This window comes from Nothoprocta perdicaria, unplaced genomic scaffold (genome assembly GCF_003342845.1).
Source record: "Nothoprocta perdicaria isolate Ctin4 unplaced genomic scaffold, notPer1 scaffold_5, whole genome shotgun sequence".
NCBI lineage: Eukaryota > Metazoa > Chordata > Aves > Tinamiformes > Tinamidae > Nothoprocta > Nothoprocta perdicaria.
Window position 1 is genome coordinate 7,306,517 of NW_020455754.1, and position 15,599 is coordinate 7,322,115.

The window sequence follows — 15,599 nt, forward strand, 5'->3', positions numbered from 1 at the left end:
TGCACAGTGGCTGYGATATCCTCCCACCTCTCCCCCCATCAGTATTTTGGGCACAAAGCACAGGAAAAGTCCTCGCTCCTCTTAAGGCACGTTGCAGAGCAGGGGTGCTCTTTGAGGATCGCATCTGCGGCGGGCGCTCCCGCTGCGCTGGGAGATAGTACCCGCAGACCCCTCCAGCTGAACCCAAGCACCATCCAGCCAGGAGGGAGGTTTCTTTCCAAATACGGGCCCTGCACTGGCCTCCTGTGCCAGCTCCCAAAGCCAATTCTGACAATCTCAACAGAGCATCTTTAAGAAATAATAGATTGCACTGACTCAGAGGAAACTGTCTGTTCCCTGATAATAAATGAGTTGTTAGCAGAGGTAGCAGACTCCCAGATCCATTTGTGATCCAAAGGGGTCACAGCTGCTTCCCATTTTCACGATGCCAAAACCAAAGACAACATGCGTACAGGAAGGGATGAGCAGCCAGCCTCCTGCTCCTGTCTGCTTGCCACTCTCCAGCGGTTAAAGAGAGACTGTCTAGTGTGATTTCATTTTGATGGAGCATTTTTTAACATAAATTTGCTGCTGTCGAAAGTGAAAGACGCACCGCATTGGCTGCAAGTAAGAACAGCTAGGGAAARCACTGCGGCTCTCACCCCAGCATACTACCCCTTTTGCACGGAGTCGGCAGCGCTTTTTGAAGCCCTTGACATGCACAACCCCACAGCACAAGTGCCCCTTACTCCTACGATGATGCACTTGGTGGTGCCAGCAGCAGCCCACAYGCAGCTCAATGCAGAGAGCTGTGAAACAAACCCACCTTTGCCACGAGCTGCCCCGGCGGCGCACRGTGCTGCCCTTCAGTCATCCTGATTCCCTCCACCTCCAGCTACCACTACACGCTGCTCTAGTTTTCAAGCGTGCAGCCCTGGGAGCAAAGGGGAATTTGTTTCCTGTTGGTTTTAACGCTGCCCTGCTCGTGTTGCTAGTTGGAAATCACTCTTTCCTTGCTTCTGGAGGCAGGCTTGGAGCAGGAAAGCTGAATGCAGATTCAGCTCTCTGAGACTCTGAGACCACTGATCAATAGCAGTCAGAATTCAAGACCAGAGCAGAACAGCATCCACAGCACCCCTTAGATATTCAGGTATGTTTTGACCCAGGTCTGAATTGGCTCAGATGGCTGCAAGAAGATGCTACTTTAGAAATGACTTTTTTTTCCCCCCTCCTGCACAGCATTTAAAAAAATAAAAGAAAAAACTCCCAGGATTGTTTGTTCCTGCCTAGTCCAAATGCTACGTGGGGCTTCACATTGCTCTTCCCACTGGAGCTGGTGAGGCTTGCCCAGTAAACCCCTGGGTGCTGTTTTCAAAGTGCTGCAGTTAGCATCTCAAGGCATTCCTTCCCTGATGATACCATTTCCAGGATCCCCCGAGCCTACTCCCAGGGAATGAGTGCGGCAGCTAGCAGCATATCCACAGAAAGGGGGAGAAAGAGATCTGCTTAAAGTAAAGATAGCAACAGCAAACCTGGGCATTTTTATTACAGCGCTGCAACCACCGCTGACAGCACCGAGCCCACGGAAAGGGAAAAACACAAGAGGCCAAGAGGTGCAGAGCACATCTCAGACTGTGAGGGGCCACTCCAGGGCTGTGCTGCAGAGAAGGTGGTCTCAAGAAGCAGATTTTTTTATGCCAGGAACATACGTTTCACTCCTTCGCTGAAGCATTAGACTACACAGCTGCAAATTGCCTGTTTGCAGTGTGATGCCTGCTTTTATCAAGGCCTTTACAAACTGCTAACAGGGAGAGCAGGAAAATACCTGCAAAATGCTAAGATTTTACCTTCAGCAGAGCACTGAGCCATTAGCAGAAGCCTGTGGTAGAGCTGCACACATTCTGGAATCCATAGAAAGCTGGCGAAGCAGAACTGGCCTTATGAGCAAGCACTTAGGTTACTTGGGATTTTGGAAAGAAAGGAAATTCTGGCTGTCCTGAGACCACAAAGAAGGACTTTATTTGAGAACAAGAGGCCAACCGGGCCAAAGTTTCCCAAACAAGGAAGAGAAATTTGGTAATTGCTCTTCAAGATGTTGTGTGACATTTTTCCCMCTTCAGTGTCACTTAAGCCTTGCTAGCACCGTGATTACTCTTGAACGAGAGCTTCCTTTCTCTGTGACGGCAGCTCTGCTTCTGTGCGAGCTGGAAACGCTTCTGTGCCTCCAGTGCCACACAGCCCGGATGAGGCTGGCACTGGACAGCTCAGAGGAGGTGGACAYGGCCATGGGGTAGCACGGACACAGCAGACCTGTAGCCAAACTACTGCTGACGGCTCCAGAGCAGAGGTAACATGGGGTTTTCAAGGAAGGGCTACATCTAAGCAGCAGTGAGAAAGCTCTCACGTTGCCTCTAAAGGCTCCAAGCAGAAGCTAAGGTCCCCTGCTCCCCAGACAGATTGGATGCTTAAGGAAATCTGTCTCATGGGATCCCCCTCGAGCTGGGGAACAGAAACATGAGTTCTGGCTTCCTGCCCCTACAGTTCTTCCTATAACCCTTCTGCATGTCCATTTATCTGCATAGCTATGGCTTGGTCTTCACTTTCATGTTAAGCGAATGCAGGCTTGAGGCTGCCCTGGTGCCCAAGACTTTCTTGGCATAGAAGTAGAAATGAAGGTGCCATCACAGCTCCTGCCCAGTGAACTCACTGCTCCCCTAATTAATTTGCCTGCAAGTCTAGATGTGTGGTTTCCCCTAATGACCAGCAGTAACAAAACACAAACCAGGCTTCATCATAGACAGCCTATAATAGAAGTTATATTAAGAAAGAAAATCTAATAATAAAGTTAATTTAATTACAGAGCTGGATGGCTCTTATATCTGAATTATGCTCAAAACCTCAGGAATTCATACTAATTAAGAGACGGCATATGAACACAGGCATTTCTGGGAATATCCAAATTAAGAGCTAGTTTGCCAGTCTTTAGCAAATGTGCAAGCGGGCACATTCCTCACTGCAAGCCTGGGTGCTGCGCGAGGCTCTGCGAGGGCAGCAGAGGCRCTCGCGGCTGCTCCCGCCCGGCTCTCCGCTGGCCCTGGCACACTCGGCTGCAGAGGTGGAGGATGTTGTTATGACTCGACCTTAGAAATCTGCCTGAGTTCATCCGCACGTTTCCTGCAGGTTCGCAAGCAAGCGATGGCTCTTTAGCATCTGCCAGCCCAGGCTAAGCCCAACAGTGGTCCCCAGCAAGTCACCGCTCTCCCCATGGCCTCACCACAAGAAACAAGCACCGCAACTCCCACTCTGAAGCTGAAAACAGTGGTACTGCTTGGCACAGCCATAGCTGGCTGTGCAGAAAAGACCCCAGAGCCAGCACAGGCTGCAAGACTAAATTAATTCCAGTCAAATCTGCAGAAGACACTTTGGTTGGGATGGAGCGGGGACAGCTGCTGCGCTCGCCTGGTTTTGCGCAGCAGTGACCTGGAAAGGGCCTGGCTGCTCTGCCTCTCGCTTCTCTGCGCCTTGCCAGCGACAGCAACGTCCCCTCGGCCCCTTCCCCCACAGCATCTCCTCCCTTACGTGGTCTAGCTTCCCATTGCTTCCCTTGGCAGCTCATTAAGGGCATTAATCACCTTCTGCGCCAAGACATCTCTCCCGAACTCCCTGCAGGCCGGGCCTCTTTCTGAGCTGCAGCTCCGCGAGACGCGTGGGTCTGTCGTGCCGTGACACTGCCCTGGCGTCCYGGCCGTGCTCCCGTTTCCCTTGCGGATCTAGGGCCCTTTTAGACACCAATCCATTGGTCATCTCAAGCCCTCCCTGGCCACGGAAGCCCCAGCAGGAGCCTGCCTTCAAGCTGGCCTGCCTCCACCTGGTCTGTATCTCAGCATTTGCTGTCATGCAGAGTTGAGGTCTCCCCCTCGCGCACCTTTGACGCTCCATTCCCGCAGCATGTGGCCCTGGGGACAGTGCCAGCATGCTGGCGAGTATGTGACACAAATCTTCTAAGTGAGGAATTCTCCTAGGGCCGGCTCATGAGCAGGGATGGGGTAGCATGCAAGGATGGAAGGCAACTGCACCAAGAAGCAGACAGCAAAGAGGTGCAAGTGATAACCCAGGAGAGCCGCATGAGAGTCAATCAGGCCGTACATGTACAACAAGCACACAGAAACAGATCCTTCYCCAGGCGGGCTCCCAGTGCACAGCCTGGGGCAAGGCAGAGGAGTGGGCTGTGCTCCTGCCTTAGAAAGGCCAAGCCTGGGCTCCCTGCCTGTTGGGAACTGGCTGCTGTACCTGCACCCAGCCCATTCCCTGGTGAAATCCTGCAGCTTCTCACCACTGTGCTGTCCTCTACTGTGACCTGCTACGGCACCATCACAGCCTCTCCAAAGCCGCTGCCCTTTCCTTGCTGCACCTCTGCTGCTGAGCGCAGGATTTCCCCAGGCTCCGTCCCTGCTCGCTCTCCGCTGAGCTCTGCTCGCCCACGCTCTCTCCAAGTGCTCCCGTGCCTGCTGGTGCTTCTTCTGCTCACCTGCCGGAATGGCAATACCGGCCTCCTGCTCACGGATAACAGGGCACCTTGGTGCTGCAAGGAAGGAAAACTAACYGGCTCGGGCCCTTTGGGGATCTTCGCAGACCAGCAGGATTAAAAACAGGTCTGATTCAGTGTAGCCACTGATGTCTTTAGCTTACTAAAGCTTACAGCTAGCAAAGATCAAAGTGAAGTGTTTGGCAGGGCAGGGAAGTGAGGAATAGCACCCCCATCATGTGTGATCCTTCCTCACGGCACCCAGAGCACCTGCAGCAGCTTCTGTAGCTCTCCTTGGACCTTCTGGCCCTCCACCTTTCATCTCCCTGCCGCTTCATTGCTATTAGCACCATTACGGGGAATCGCTTATGAAATCAAAGCCTGGACTCCTACAGTACAGAGMGCGCTACGGGTAGATCCTTATATCCACACAAGAATCCTGCCATCAGGTGCAGGTTACATCTCACTCTAAGGCATCAGTTGTTCTCTTCTGCGCTCCTCCGCTGCATCAAAAAACAAATAAAATAAAGAATAGAGAGACCCTCGTGAAGAAGCCAAGGCAAGGCAATCTGTAGCTGTTACTCGCCTCTTCACTGCCTCTTGCTAATTTTTTCTTACGGGATCAGTCAGTTCCGTGCCCACCTTTCTCCTCTGATTGCAGCCTCAGATGAGGGCTRGCAAAGCGGTGTTTTGGGGAGAACGGAGAAAATAAATGATACACTAGTAAAAAGAATCGACATCTCTGAATTTGCTGTTCTGCATGAGGGCTTTATTATTTATTTTTTTAAGAATGCCCCAAGGGAATGAGTGGATCTGGCTGTTAAAGGGCAGCAAGAGAAAATCAACCAGGGACTCGTTATTGTGTGAGCTAATGAGCTATCAGTTCAGCAGGTGAGCAGGGAAAGGCTGATGCTGCATGGCAAGCTGTTATCATCATAATCACTCTCTGTTATTCTGAAATGTCTTTCTCTGGGCTGCTGGTGGATTGCTAATGGCTGAACTCGGCCCTTCTCCTGCATGTTGCCTCACATCTAACTTTATCAGAAGTCCTTGTAAAACTCATCTCTCTTGACAAAAACTCCATTGAAATAAATACATCTTTGTCTTTGGACTTGTGTTAATACTAAACCCTGGAGAATTCCGGATCTGCAACATATTAAAGAGTCTCTCTGACACTGCCTGTTTAAGGAACATATTTATTCTGCTCTGCACAGAATCCCATGCTTTACTGAAGCTAACCAGAGCGGCTTCCATTTCTCCTGGCAGAGAGCTGTTGCCTTCAGGGCCTCAACCTTATTTAGGACAACGCTAATGTATAGAACCAAGATTCCCACTAGAGTTTTGGAATGGAACCACGTTCTTCCCATGCTGCCTTCCTTACAGTCATACAAAGATTAACCTTGCTAATATGCCAAAAATAAAATCCATGTGTGTGCTGCTTAGTAGGGTCCCTGTCACATGGAAAAGCTTTTATTTCTAGAGAAGAAAGGATAAGCTGAGAGTAGAAACTGTGACTGTCACAGTGGGCAGCTCTGGCTTTGCTGGCCATTTCTAACAGCTCTTCTCTTTTCACCACAGACCCAAATTTTACTTCTTTACTCTCTTTTCTGCTTGTCATCAATGAACATTAGGGATCCTTTCCAGAAGAGCAGTTAGATTTGCAGGTATGAATTTCCACCTACTCGTCCTCTGATTTTTGCTAATCACAAGTATCATATCAGCTTTTTTTCTCCTCCAGGTACTGCTCCCCGCTGCCCAGGATGAGAAATACATGAACAAAATCACTGTCCTGCAGAGCACGTCTTCCCGCAGCACCTTGGAGAGGAACAGACGCACAGGACAGGAAAACCTGCTCCTGGACGTGGACATGCCGTGCCAGCCTCCCCACGGGGCTGCCTTAGCTGAAGACAGTCAAGCACCACCRCAGACGACACTGCTGGTGTTCACCCAGGTGCCCAGATCCCCACCAGCAGACGGGCAGCCCGCCCTGTCTTGGTGGTTGTGCTGGAGCAAACCACTCAGCGCTCCTGTTCTACAGCCTTTCCTTCCTGGGAAAGGGCACCAGGGATGAGCCTGCCCCATCTCCACTGATGGCAACAAGTGCCACGCACTCAGCGTCCATCCCAGCTTGGTGTCACCCTCAGCCCCCGCGCATGTTGGTTTGGGAGACCCTCAGCATTGAGCTTCACCTTGCTGTTCAGCACCTTCTGAGAGGAGAGGTTACAGAAACCTCACCAAAAAATAGTTGATTAATAGAAAAGCACAGGCACCCCTGCTGGAAACTGAGCATCCTCAGCCCCAATTGATTTGGTGTGAATTGATGCTCTGTGATTCATCTGCCCGCATCAGATCTTTGCCCATGACAAAACCTGAAGAGATACGTTTCCATGTAGTACCTATATTGTGATAATCAGACTGCATCTGATGATTAAATCCATATTTCTGCTGACTTAACTCACATTAAGCAGTCATAGCTGGCATTCTAGGACCCACAGGAAAAAAAAAATCACAGAACACTTCTGTGAGATTCTGACAGTGCAAAAATAAAAATAAGCCTACCAACATCACAACAAGGACTGGGCTTATTTGGATCGCGGAAGTTTAATTATAAAAATTGCATTTTAATTGATTGCTGCTGGAATAATTACAGCAATACCTTTCCAAGAAATGGCGACCACTGTATGTTTATCAACAGAGAGGCTTCTTTTAATTCAATGTGCAATAATTATTTAATTAAGCCAAATTTAGATCCTCATTTGAGGAAATTCAAATGTTTGCCTATTCCTCCCTGTCTCTGAGAGGTAATTTAAGGGATAAAAGCAATCTCCAGAAATAACACATCTATATACAAATGTATCCAGGAAAAAAAAAAAAAAAAAAGAACTACTTAATTTTGTAGCTTATCTGAATCTAGGCTTGCTATTATTGATAAGAACATAAGCACTGAGTGAGTGATCGCTGCAAATCTTTGGTGAATTGGTGGTGGGATCCCTTTTAAACCCYGAGCAGGCGTTGGCCGCATGTTCCTTTTCTAACCCATGCTGTGGATTCAAACGCTGTTGTTCCAGCAGCACCCTCAGGCCCTGCTCAGCAGGAGGACCCCACAGTGGCTGCAAGGAGAGAGAGAGAGACTTAATTCCTTGAGGAATGGGGATGTTGGTTTTCAGCCTCTTGGCAATTTTTCCTGCAATTGCAAAATGCTGCGGACTCCCCCGTTCCTGGGGAGCGGCTCCTGGTGCCTCTCTGAGCGGAGCAGCGCGAAGCGCCGCTCCGGGCTGGCTGCTGCACTGCTCGCGCGGGGCTCCCGGCCGCGGGTTGTGCCTGGCAGCCCTGYGAGGCACGCCGGGTGCACCCTAAATAACACAGCCTAAACACAGCCTAACACCAAGCAGCTGGTGCCCAGACAACTCATATCCTCAAGGCCAGCACGGAGACCCCCACCTCGCCCACATTAATGTGTTATACACGTGCAGATAGGGCTGGGAGGTGGCAGAGGTGAGAGGCGTCCCCTGAATGGGATGCTCTTGATAGCAGCCTCGAGTAGACAAGTTATCCCCACAGCACATCATGCTTTTGGGCACCATGGACCTTCCAGGGATCGAAACCTGCAGCTCCCTCCTCACTTCAGCCTTCCCTGTGCCTTGGCACAGGGCACCTCCACTCTCTGCTCCGACCTGCAGCATCTCCTGCCAAGCTGGGTCTGCCCAACAGTCACTCGCAGCAACACCCGGCAGGACAGAGCTTACTGGAGATGACATTGGGGCCATAAATTGCTTCTCTGATCATGGCCAAAGACAAAGAGTGAGAACAGGTCTTCAAAGGTGGCCAGAMGAGTTTTGCTCTGCTGCAGTGCTATACAACCCTTTTTGCTCTATCACACCGTCATTTTATCCTTAAGTGTCACCTGGCACTACTGCTGCAGAAGGAAGGGCTGTAAGTTCACCTCCTCCTCAGATAACTGTCTCAGCACTAGGAGAAGCAGCACAAAAGTAGAAAGTCTTCTAACCTTTAAATAAGAGCATGCAGAGGGGCAGGATATGTATTTTCATAGCAGGGGCTGGCRAGCCACATGCTATACTCAGGTGCACACACAGAGCTATTGGTTACCGTAAGTTCTACGGGGTGGGCAGAATTCAGGAATATATTTCAGTTACTGAAATATAATAGGATCATAGGAACCTTACGTCTACTTTGAACACATGGAGGTATTCAAAAATCACGGTGCAATAGTGAGAAGTCCTGTGAGAATTATTACTGGGCTGTCACGGTGACAGCACAGCCGCAGCCTCCTACTATTTGTCAAGGTTTACCACCTTCGTGGATTTTTTGTAACCAATATACAATTMTTACTAGCACATCATTAACGGATCCCTATCACTGTCACCTATGAATACATCTTAGGCTGCAAGTTCATCCACTGTCACACCAAAACTCACTCATCCTCCCTGCCAAGCAGATATATATCAGTCAGAGGTAGATGGTGTCACAGCCAATGCCGAGATAGATTTTGCATCCTATCTCCTTCGACAGGGTKCTGTCACTTTGCTGCGGTTCCTCCTGGCGCTTCATCATTGTCTCACAACCCACCCATCGAGGCTCTTTGCTCCTGCAGTCACTGCTGGCTCCTAATACATGTTTTCTGCTTTGAAGGAGGCRTCTTCAGACACTTGCCACAAAGCCTGTGCCTAGCACATGAGGAGGGATGGGGACACATGGGGACTCGCCATGGGGCTGTGCCTGGTAGCCTCACTCGGACGTCCCGCTCGAGCCCCCGAGATGGGCAGTGCCAGGATTATAGCCCAATGATAGGGATACAGGTAACCCCTGCTACGGAGAAATGCTGTGTTCTCTATCTCCATGGGAACAAAAATTGGTGCTTGTAACTGGTAGCATGGACAGGCTTTTCTCAGAAGACAAGGACCACTGCGTGGGTAGGCTTTCATTCTCRGTAAATAAACAGATCTTTCTGCTAATATCTAGTCTTGGCAACTGGGTAGGGAATTTGTTAGAAGATAGAGATAATTCCTAGCAGAAGTTTCACCCCAGATTTGTAGAGTATCAAAACCAGATCTCCTATAGCTTGCTTTCCCCCTTCCCAATGCCCCCTTGTTAGGAGACGTGGATTAACTCTTTCTTCTATGCTTACAATACCTTGAAGAACTTGGGAAGTTTTTAATTAAAAAAAAAAAAAAAAAAGAAAGAAAAAAAAAGAAACGAGGACAAGTGAAGTTGGACTGTGCAGAGTGCTTTGCTGGTCTGATCTAGGACAATGTGCCCTACATAGAGCTCAAATATAACATCCTTTGGGAGGCTGCCTTGCTTCCATTCAGCTTTTGCAAGACCACCTCCGCCCCCGTGATACTAATGACAGATTTCTGAAGCGCAACTCCCATTCTGGTCTCGCTGTCATTTCTAATGCTATAAACAAAATCATTAGTAGCAGGCGTGCAGAGGGAGGGCAAACTAGGCACAGACAGATAATTTGCTCTATAGTGACATATTCTTGCAGTTCGTGCTTCCTCGCTGCTATTGGCACTGAAATAGCTTATCCCCAGCCACAGTCAGCAAACTCTGCCGCAGGTGGGTGACACCTTCCCATGATAGATACAAGGTCTGTCTTTTYCTCATTTTTGTCTATCTTTTCCTGCCAAAGAAATGCCATTGGATTGGGCTAAAATAGTTGCTCTTGTTGATGGAAGCCTTGTAGTTGGCAGCTAGAGGGATATTAAGGAAAACAGAAAATCTTTASATGTGTCATTAGATACTCCAGTGAAAGCACGGTCAAATTATTACTTCTCTCTCCTTCCATGTCTAACTGCCCAAGAAATTCCTGCAATCTTGTACTTTCAAACAACCAACAGGAAGAAAAGCGCAACTTTCCTTTCCTTCCGAGAGCCCTGTTAACTCTCCTCCTGCACATTCCTGGGTGCTTTGTGCAGGAAGGCATTTCTCCCTTCTGTGCAGCCTCTAGCAGAGAGAACAGTTTGTGTCCACCTCTATCCCACTCTCCACATGACTAAACTGCCGGCAGGATGTTTCTGTGAATCAAAAGGATGCTGGAGACACGAGCCAACGACAACCCACCAACTCCAGGAGGGAAAGGGCTCCTTCAGTCCCTCCTGTTCCACATTCCCACACAGGGAATGAACATGCTGTGCTCCACGCTAGGTCCAACTGAGTAATTCTTTGTGCTTCAAACCCCAGCAGCATCAGCCCATCTTACACAGCCCTGTGCTGCTTATGCCAAACACTGCAATGTCRCTCTTGCAACTGCAGGGCTTTGGTTTGGGTGTTGTTTTCCTCTGTGGCCTTTTTTATTCCTAGTCTTGACATCACCTGGCAATCCATCTTTTCTCCAACTCTATTGCATAACAAGAACGGCACAGGTACTGTGMTGTGCTTCAGCAGTGTGCAACCAAGCTCCGGGAACAAGCCCGCTGTGCCGGGTCTATCTTAAACACTCATTTTTGGTGGCTATTTCACTGTTGCTTGAAACAAAAACTCTCCTATCTCTCTGTCATTATTGGGCACGTCCCTTATTTCAGATCTGGACTTGCTCTACACCAAGCTGCTATTTTACGCTCCGTCTTTCTTAAGAGGGAGGACAGATGGCTAAAATGGGGCTGGAGATGAAGTTGTTCGCACTAAACAGACACTTTTGTGCCTCCAGTGGGTGGAAAGGGGTGTCTGTGTTGCACATCATGGTTGTAGGAAACACARCAAAGAAACCTTGATGAGAGGACTCAGGCAGAGGTTAGAGAGCCAAGAGGAAACAAGTTGTAGGGGCTATTACAGCGCTTTGGAAATATCAAAGAGAAAATGCAAGATGTGCTGACTAAGCTCAGCAGTCACCCCCACATCTCTGCACGAGTCGAAAGGATTCAGAAATCTCTTGCTTATGTGGACTTTTTTTCGTATGAATCACGAGTTTGGAGCAAGATATCCCATATTTCAGACACACAGAATCAGGAATAAAGAAACCCCAGTGAGAGGAAAGATGGCACACAGCACTACTTACAGGTGTAGGTCATCTCAAAGCTGTCGCTGATGTTCACAATGTCAATCTGGGGAAGGAGCTTGGGGGGTTCTGTGAGCTGAGACAAGGCAAACCGAAAAGCYGCATGTTCCTGGGACTGCTGATTAGGAAATAACCCCCCTGGGGAGAAAAACAGAACAGAGGAAAAGGTCTTAAATACACCCATATTAGAAGGCACTTTGGTCCAAAGCGCTTTGGTGGGCAGAGGCTGCAGCTGCCCAATTCAGGCTGTGCCTCTGTACCCCAACACGCTCCCATACACAAGACCCTGGGTATCCATGCCCACTGCAGGCAGGCTGGGAGCAGGAAACCTCTGCAGGTTGCACGTTATGTAATACCTGGAGCACAAACGCAGCAGCCCTCGTGCTCCCTTGGGCCTTGTGGGCAACAGGATCAGCCTGAACCAGGAACGTGGCTCAACCTTCCTCCCATGAGTTGAAGGAGGAGAAGTGCTCCCAGCTTTACCTTGAGAGGGGTGGAATTGGAGTATTTCTTCCTCCTCCCCCTCATAATTAGGCCCAGGTGGAAAGTTGCCTCCTGCTCTCTAGGAGGAGKGGTTTGCTCCAGGAGGAGGGAAAGGGCTCCCAGGGGCCAGGGATTCCTGGGGAAGACCCAGAGGGACAAGGGGATGAGGCCAGGGCTCAGCATGAGCTGGGGCAGTGCTTGGCCTTGCCTGTGCACCAGCACCTGTGGCTGCTGCTGCGCTGAAAAGCCCCAAAGTCACTTAGCAGGTGACAGGGGCAAACGCAGAGAGGGCAGGAACTGAAAACTCAGCCCTGAAAGGGCTCGAGCGGAGCAGAAACACAGATAAACCCTGACCCGCAGCGCAGCAGAAATCACATGTGACCCCAGGACCAGGCTGCACCTGGGCTCAGAGCCTCATCTGCCCCTAGTAAACCCTGGAACAAAGCGCAGGATAAGCAGGTCCTAGGAAAAGTTTCCACTGCTGCCACTGCAGGAAACTTGGCTTGCAGCACATCCCTTCGTATGTGCCAGAAAGATGCTATTGGATTTGGCTTGTCTTGTAATCTATGTGCATGTAGTAGCAGCTCTGTTATTCTCATTTTACGGGTAGGGAAACAAAAGCGCTCAGCAGCAAGGTGGAATTAGAATAAAGAAGCAGCCAGTGGCAATCCTGGCCTCCAGGGCAGATGCTCTGGGAGAGAAACAAATGTGCGGACACCTGCTAAGCAGTGGCATTTTGCACATCTCCGGTACAGAGGGCATCCTCTTGTGCAGCAAGGGCTGTTTGTGCATGGATGTGCCTCCCTCCCTTCCCCCCCAGCCTATTCATGGGTGTCAGAGGAGGAAGCAGCTAGCAGCTAAGTTAAGCTATTATATATGTTTGCTGAAAGGGAAGGAATTGGAGATGCTGCACAGATTTGGGGTAAAGGGGAGGCAGGAAGGGAGGGAGAGCAGGATGCAGCATAAATGGCAATAAAAGCACCAGTTGTGCAGCTGGACTAAGGCGGGAGTTGCTTCAAGTTGGGGGATTAGCAACTGATTGGCATCGTGAGGACAGAGGCGGTGAGGAAGAAAGGCAGCAGGCAAGGGAAGGGAATCTGGGACCTGGTTCCAAGTCATAATCAATAAAGATCAATGGGAGAGTAATAAGCAGCCCGGGGAGGAGGGCGAGGAGCACCGAGAAGTTACGGAATGGGAGCCGGGGAGAAGGGAATCAAACAGGCACTGCCCGCGCGYGGGGGAAGCGAGTAGCATGAAATGAAGCCAGGCTTGAATGCAACGTCTTCCTCCACTAGCTCTGCCCTTATTCTTTAGCAACAACAACAGAGAGCGCCTGTTTGTTACCTCTCGTCCCAGTTACCTCCAGAGGAGAGGGAGCATCCTCACAAAAGCGTACAAGGCAAGCGCCGCTTTTGCAAATGCAGCAATGCACAATGGCAGCCCAGGCATTTCTCATAGCAAGAAACGGATTTTCTTTTTTTTTCTTTTTTTTTTTGGATGCTTCCTCCATTTCAGAGGCACTTTTCCCCCTCGGTGTTGGTGTGTGCACAGGCATTTATTCCATTTCCTGACCCTCAACAAATTGCTACACATCTCTGCCATTGCAACAGCCTCCCCAGCTTGTTCCAGCACACAAATGCAGCCTGTGCTGATGCCCCCATCTCTCTCTCTCTCTCTCTCTCTCACACACACACACACACACACACACACACACATTCTGCGAATGGACGGGTCAGTTTTCCCCCGCCACCCCCTCTCCACCCCTACCACTTGCCGGGAACATCGCTCCTCACCGGCCCCGAGCTCTGCACTCACCTATCTGGATATTGTTGGGGAAATTGGCCCCTAACACCGCCCCTAGGAAACTGGTGCAGAAGAAGGCAAAAATGTGCTGCATATTCCCTTTTGCATTGGCGAAAAAGAAGCCCAGCTCCAAGCATAGATTTGATTTTTCCCCCGCTCCGCTCTCTTTAGCTGGCTCCCTCGCCTCCCTTCCGCTGCGCCGTCTGGACCGGGCGTCTCTTTCTGGGGGAATCCAGCGCTGAGCCTGCTGCTTAACACCGACTGACAGCAGGATTAACTGAGCGCTGCGAGGGAGCAAGAGAGCCCGCTCCTCATGCACATCCCTCCCCCGTCACACGCACGCGCGCGCACACCCCGCGCGCTCCCCTCCAGCTAATTTGCCTTCCCCTCGTTAGCGCTCAACAGCTGGGCGCCGCGGGCCCCTCGCTCCRCCGTGGCCCCTGGGCTCTGCTCGCTTAGGGCACCTGCACCTATGCCGAAATTCCACCTGCCCCCTTGCCCCTCAGCTTCTCCTGGCACCAAAAAAGGTGGGGGAAAAAAGCCCTGCAAATCAGTAGGTGGCAAACTCCTCTAGGGAAAGGGCTCCACTGCTCTGCCTCCAGCTACCGCTTCCCAAACCGGCCTCTTTGMCCCTGGACCGGGAGTTGTGAGCGTCAGTCTCGACATCCTGGCTCCTTAGGATGGTTAAAAGGGATGGATCCTGCAAACGTGCCCTGGAGGGAAGGATTTCAGAGGTCCAGATAAGGGAGACCCTGAAGAGGACCAAGGAATCTCTCCCCACCACCTTTCTTGTTGGGTTCCCCCTCATCTCCTTGCTGCCCACTGGTGACCTCCAAGGCATCTCCACACCAGCCAGGGTGGCTGCAGAGGAACGTGTGCTGGCCAGCACCGTCACAAGGGTCAAGCTTCCAGAACTGGGGGCTTATTTTAGCCCGAATCATTGCAGGAGCCATTTTGCCACAGTTCTGGTGAGGTTATAGCTTATTTCACCAAAAACAGCTTTGCTCCAAAACACAACAAAAAAGGCAATAAAATTAATGACAATAAAAAGACAATCTTTGGAAAAAACGTGAGATTTGGAGATGTTTTGGGTAGAAATGCTTATGCGGCAAACACAGAGTCATCTCAGAAAGGAAAAATATCATCCATTCACCTCAGAAATATGTGTAGTCCAAACCAAACCAGGGGCTTCTTGTGCCAGACCCCATCTGTCCATGACCGAACCAGACTGGTGGCCCTGACTCTCTGCAACCCGCCTAACACAGAGGATAAAAGGCAGAGAGGAAACAGTGGGAAAAGAGGCTTGTCCATGGCCAAGCCTGACCTGTTAGCTCAGCTGCTCCATGGCCATGTGTGGTGCTTTGCTCTGGTCCCCTCTCCCCGTTTCACAAAGCATGAGTTTAAACTGGAAGAGCATCAATGGGTGATACTACGATGCTCAGAGATCTGGGATTGCTCCTGTATTAGAAAATGTAGACAGAACAGGACTCTCTGCAGAAAAGGGTAGTTGAAAGGGGATGTGACCGATTAAATACACAGAAGCACAGAGACATCCTCCTTTGGCCACAAAGAACAAGCAAGAAGGTACTTTACAGAGGAAGGACAACACTGCTCATAATACACACAAGCTTCTTATGAGCAAATACTCTTGGAAACAGAGGTAGTACCATGTTTTTGTAGTGCAGCAATAGTGTCATACACAATTGTGCTCTGTCTCCACAGCTAAATGTGACAAGGCAGGAGAATGCACCACAACTCACGTGGCTGTGGGCACAGACTCTGAGCAAAGAA

General features: G+C 50.2%; 1 protein-coding gene across 2 annotated transcripts in view; it reads right to left on the bottom strand.

The window, feature by feature from the left end:
• Positions 1 to 14,080, bottom strand: part of GRIA1 (glutamate ionotropic receptor AMPA type subunit 1) — a 115,056-nt gene extending 100,976 nt beyond the window's left edge. The window contains exons 1-2 of one of the 2 annotated variants that reach the window (XM_026047652.1): positions 13,821 to 14,080; positions 11,523 to 11,660 (exon numbers count right to left, since the gene is read on the bottom strand). In XM_026047652.1, coding sequence (XP_025903437.1) covers positions 11,523 to 11,660; positions 13,821 to 13,902 — 220 coding nt within the window. In that variant the 5' untranslated portion in view covers positions 13,903 to 14,080. The remainder of the gene's footprint in view (positions 1 to 11,522; positions 11,661 to 13,820) is intronic. The other variant, XM_026047654.1, reaches the window with a different exon arrangement.
• Positions 14,081 to 15,599: the final 1,519 nt, after the last annotated feature.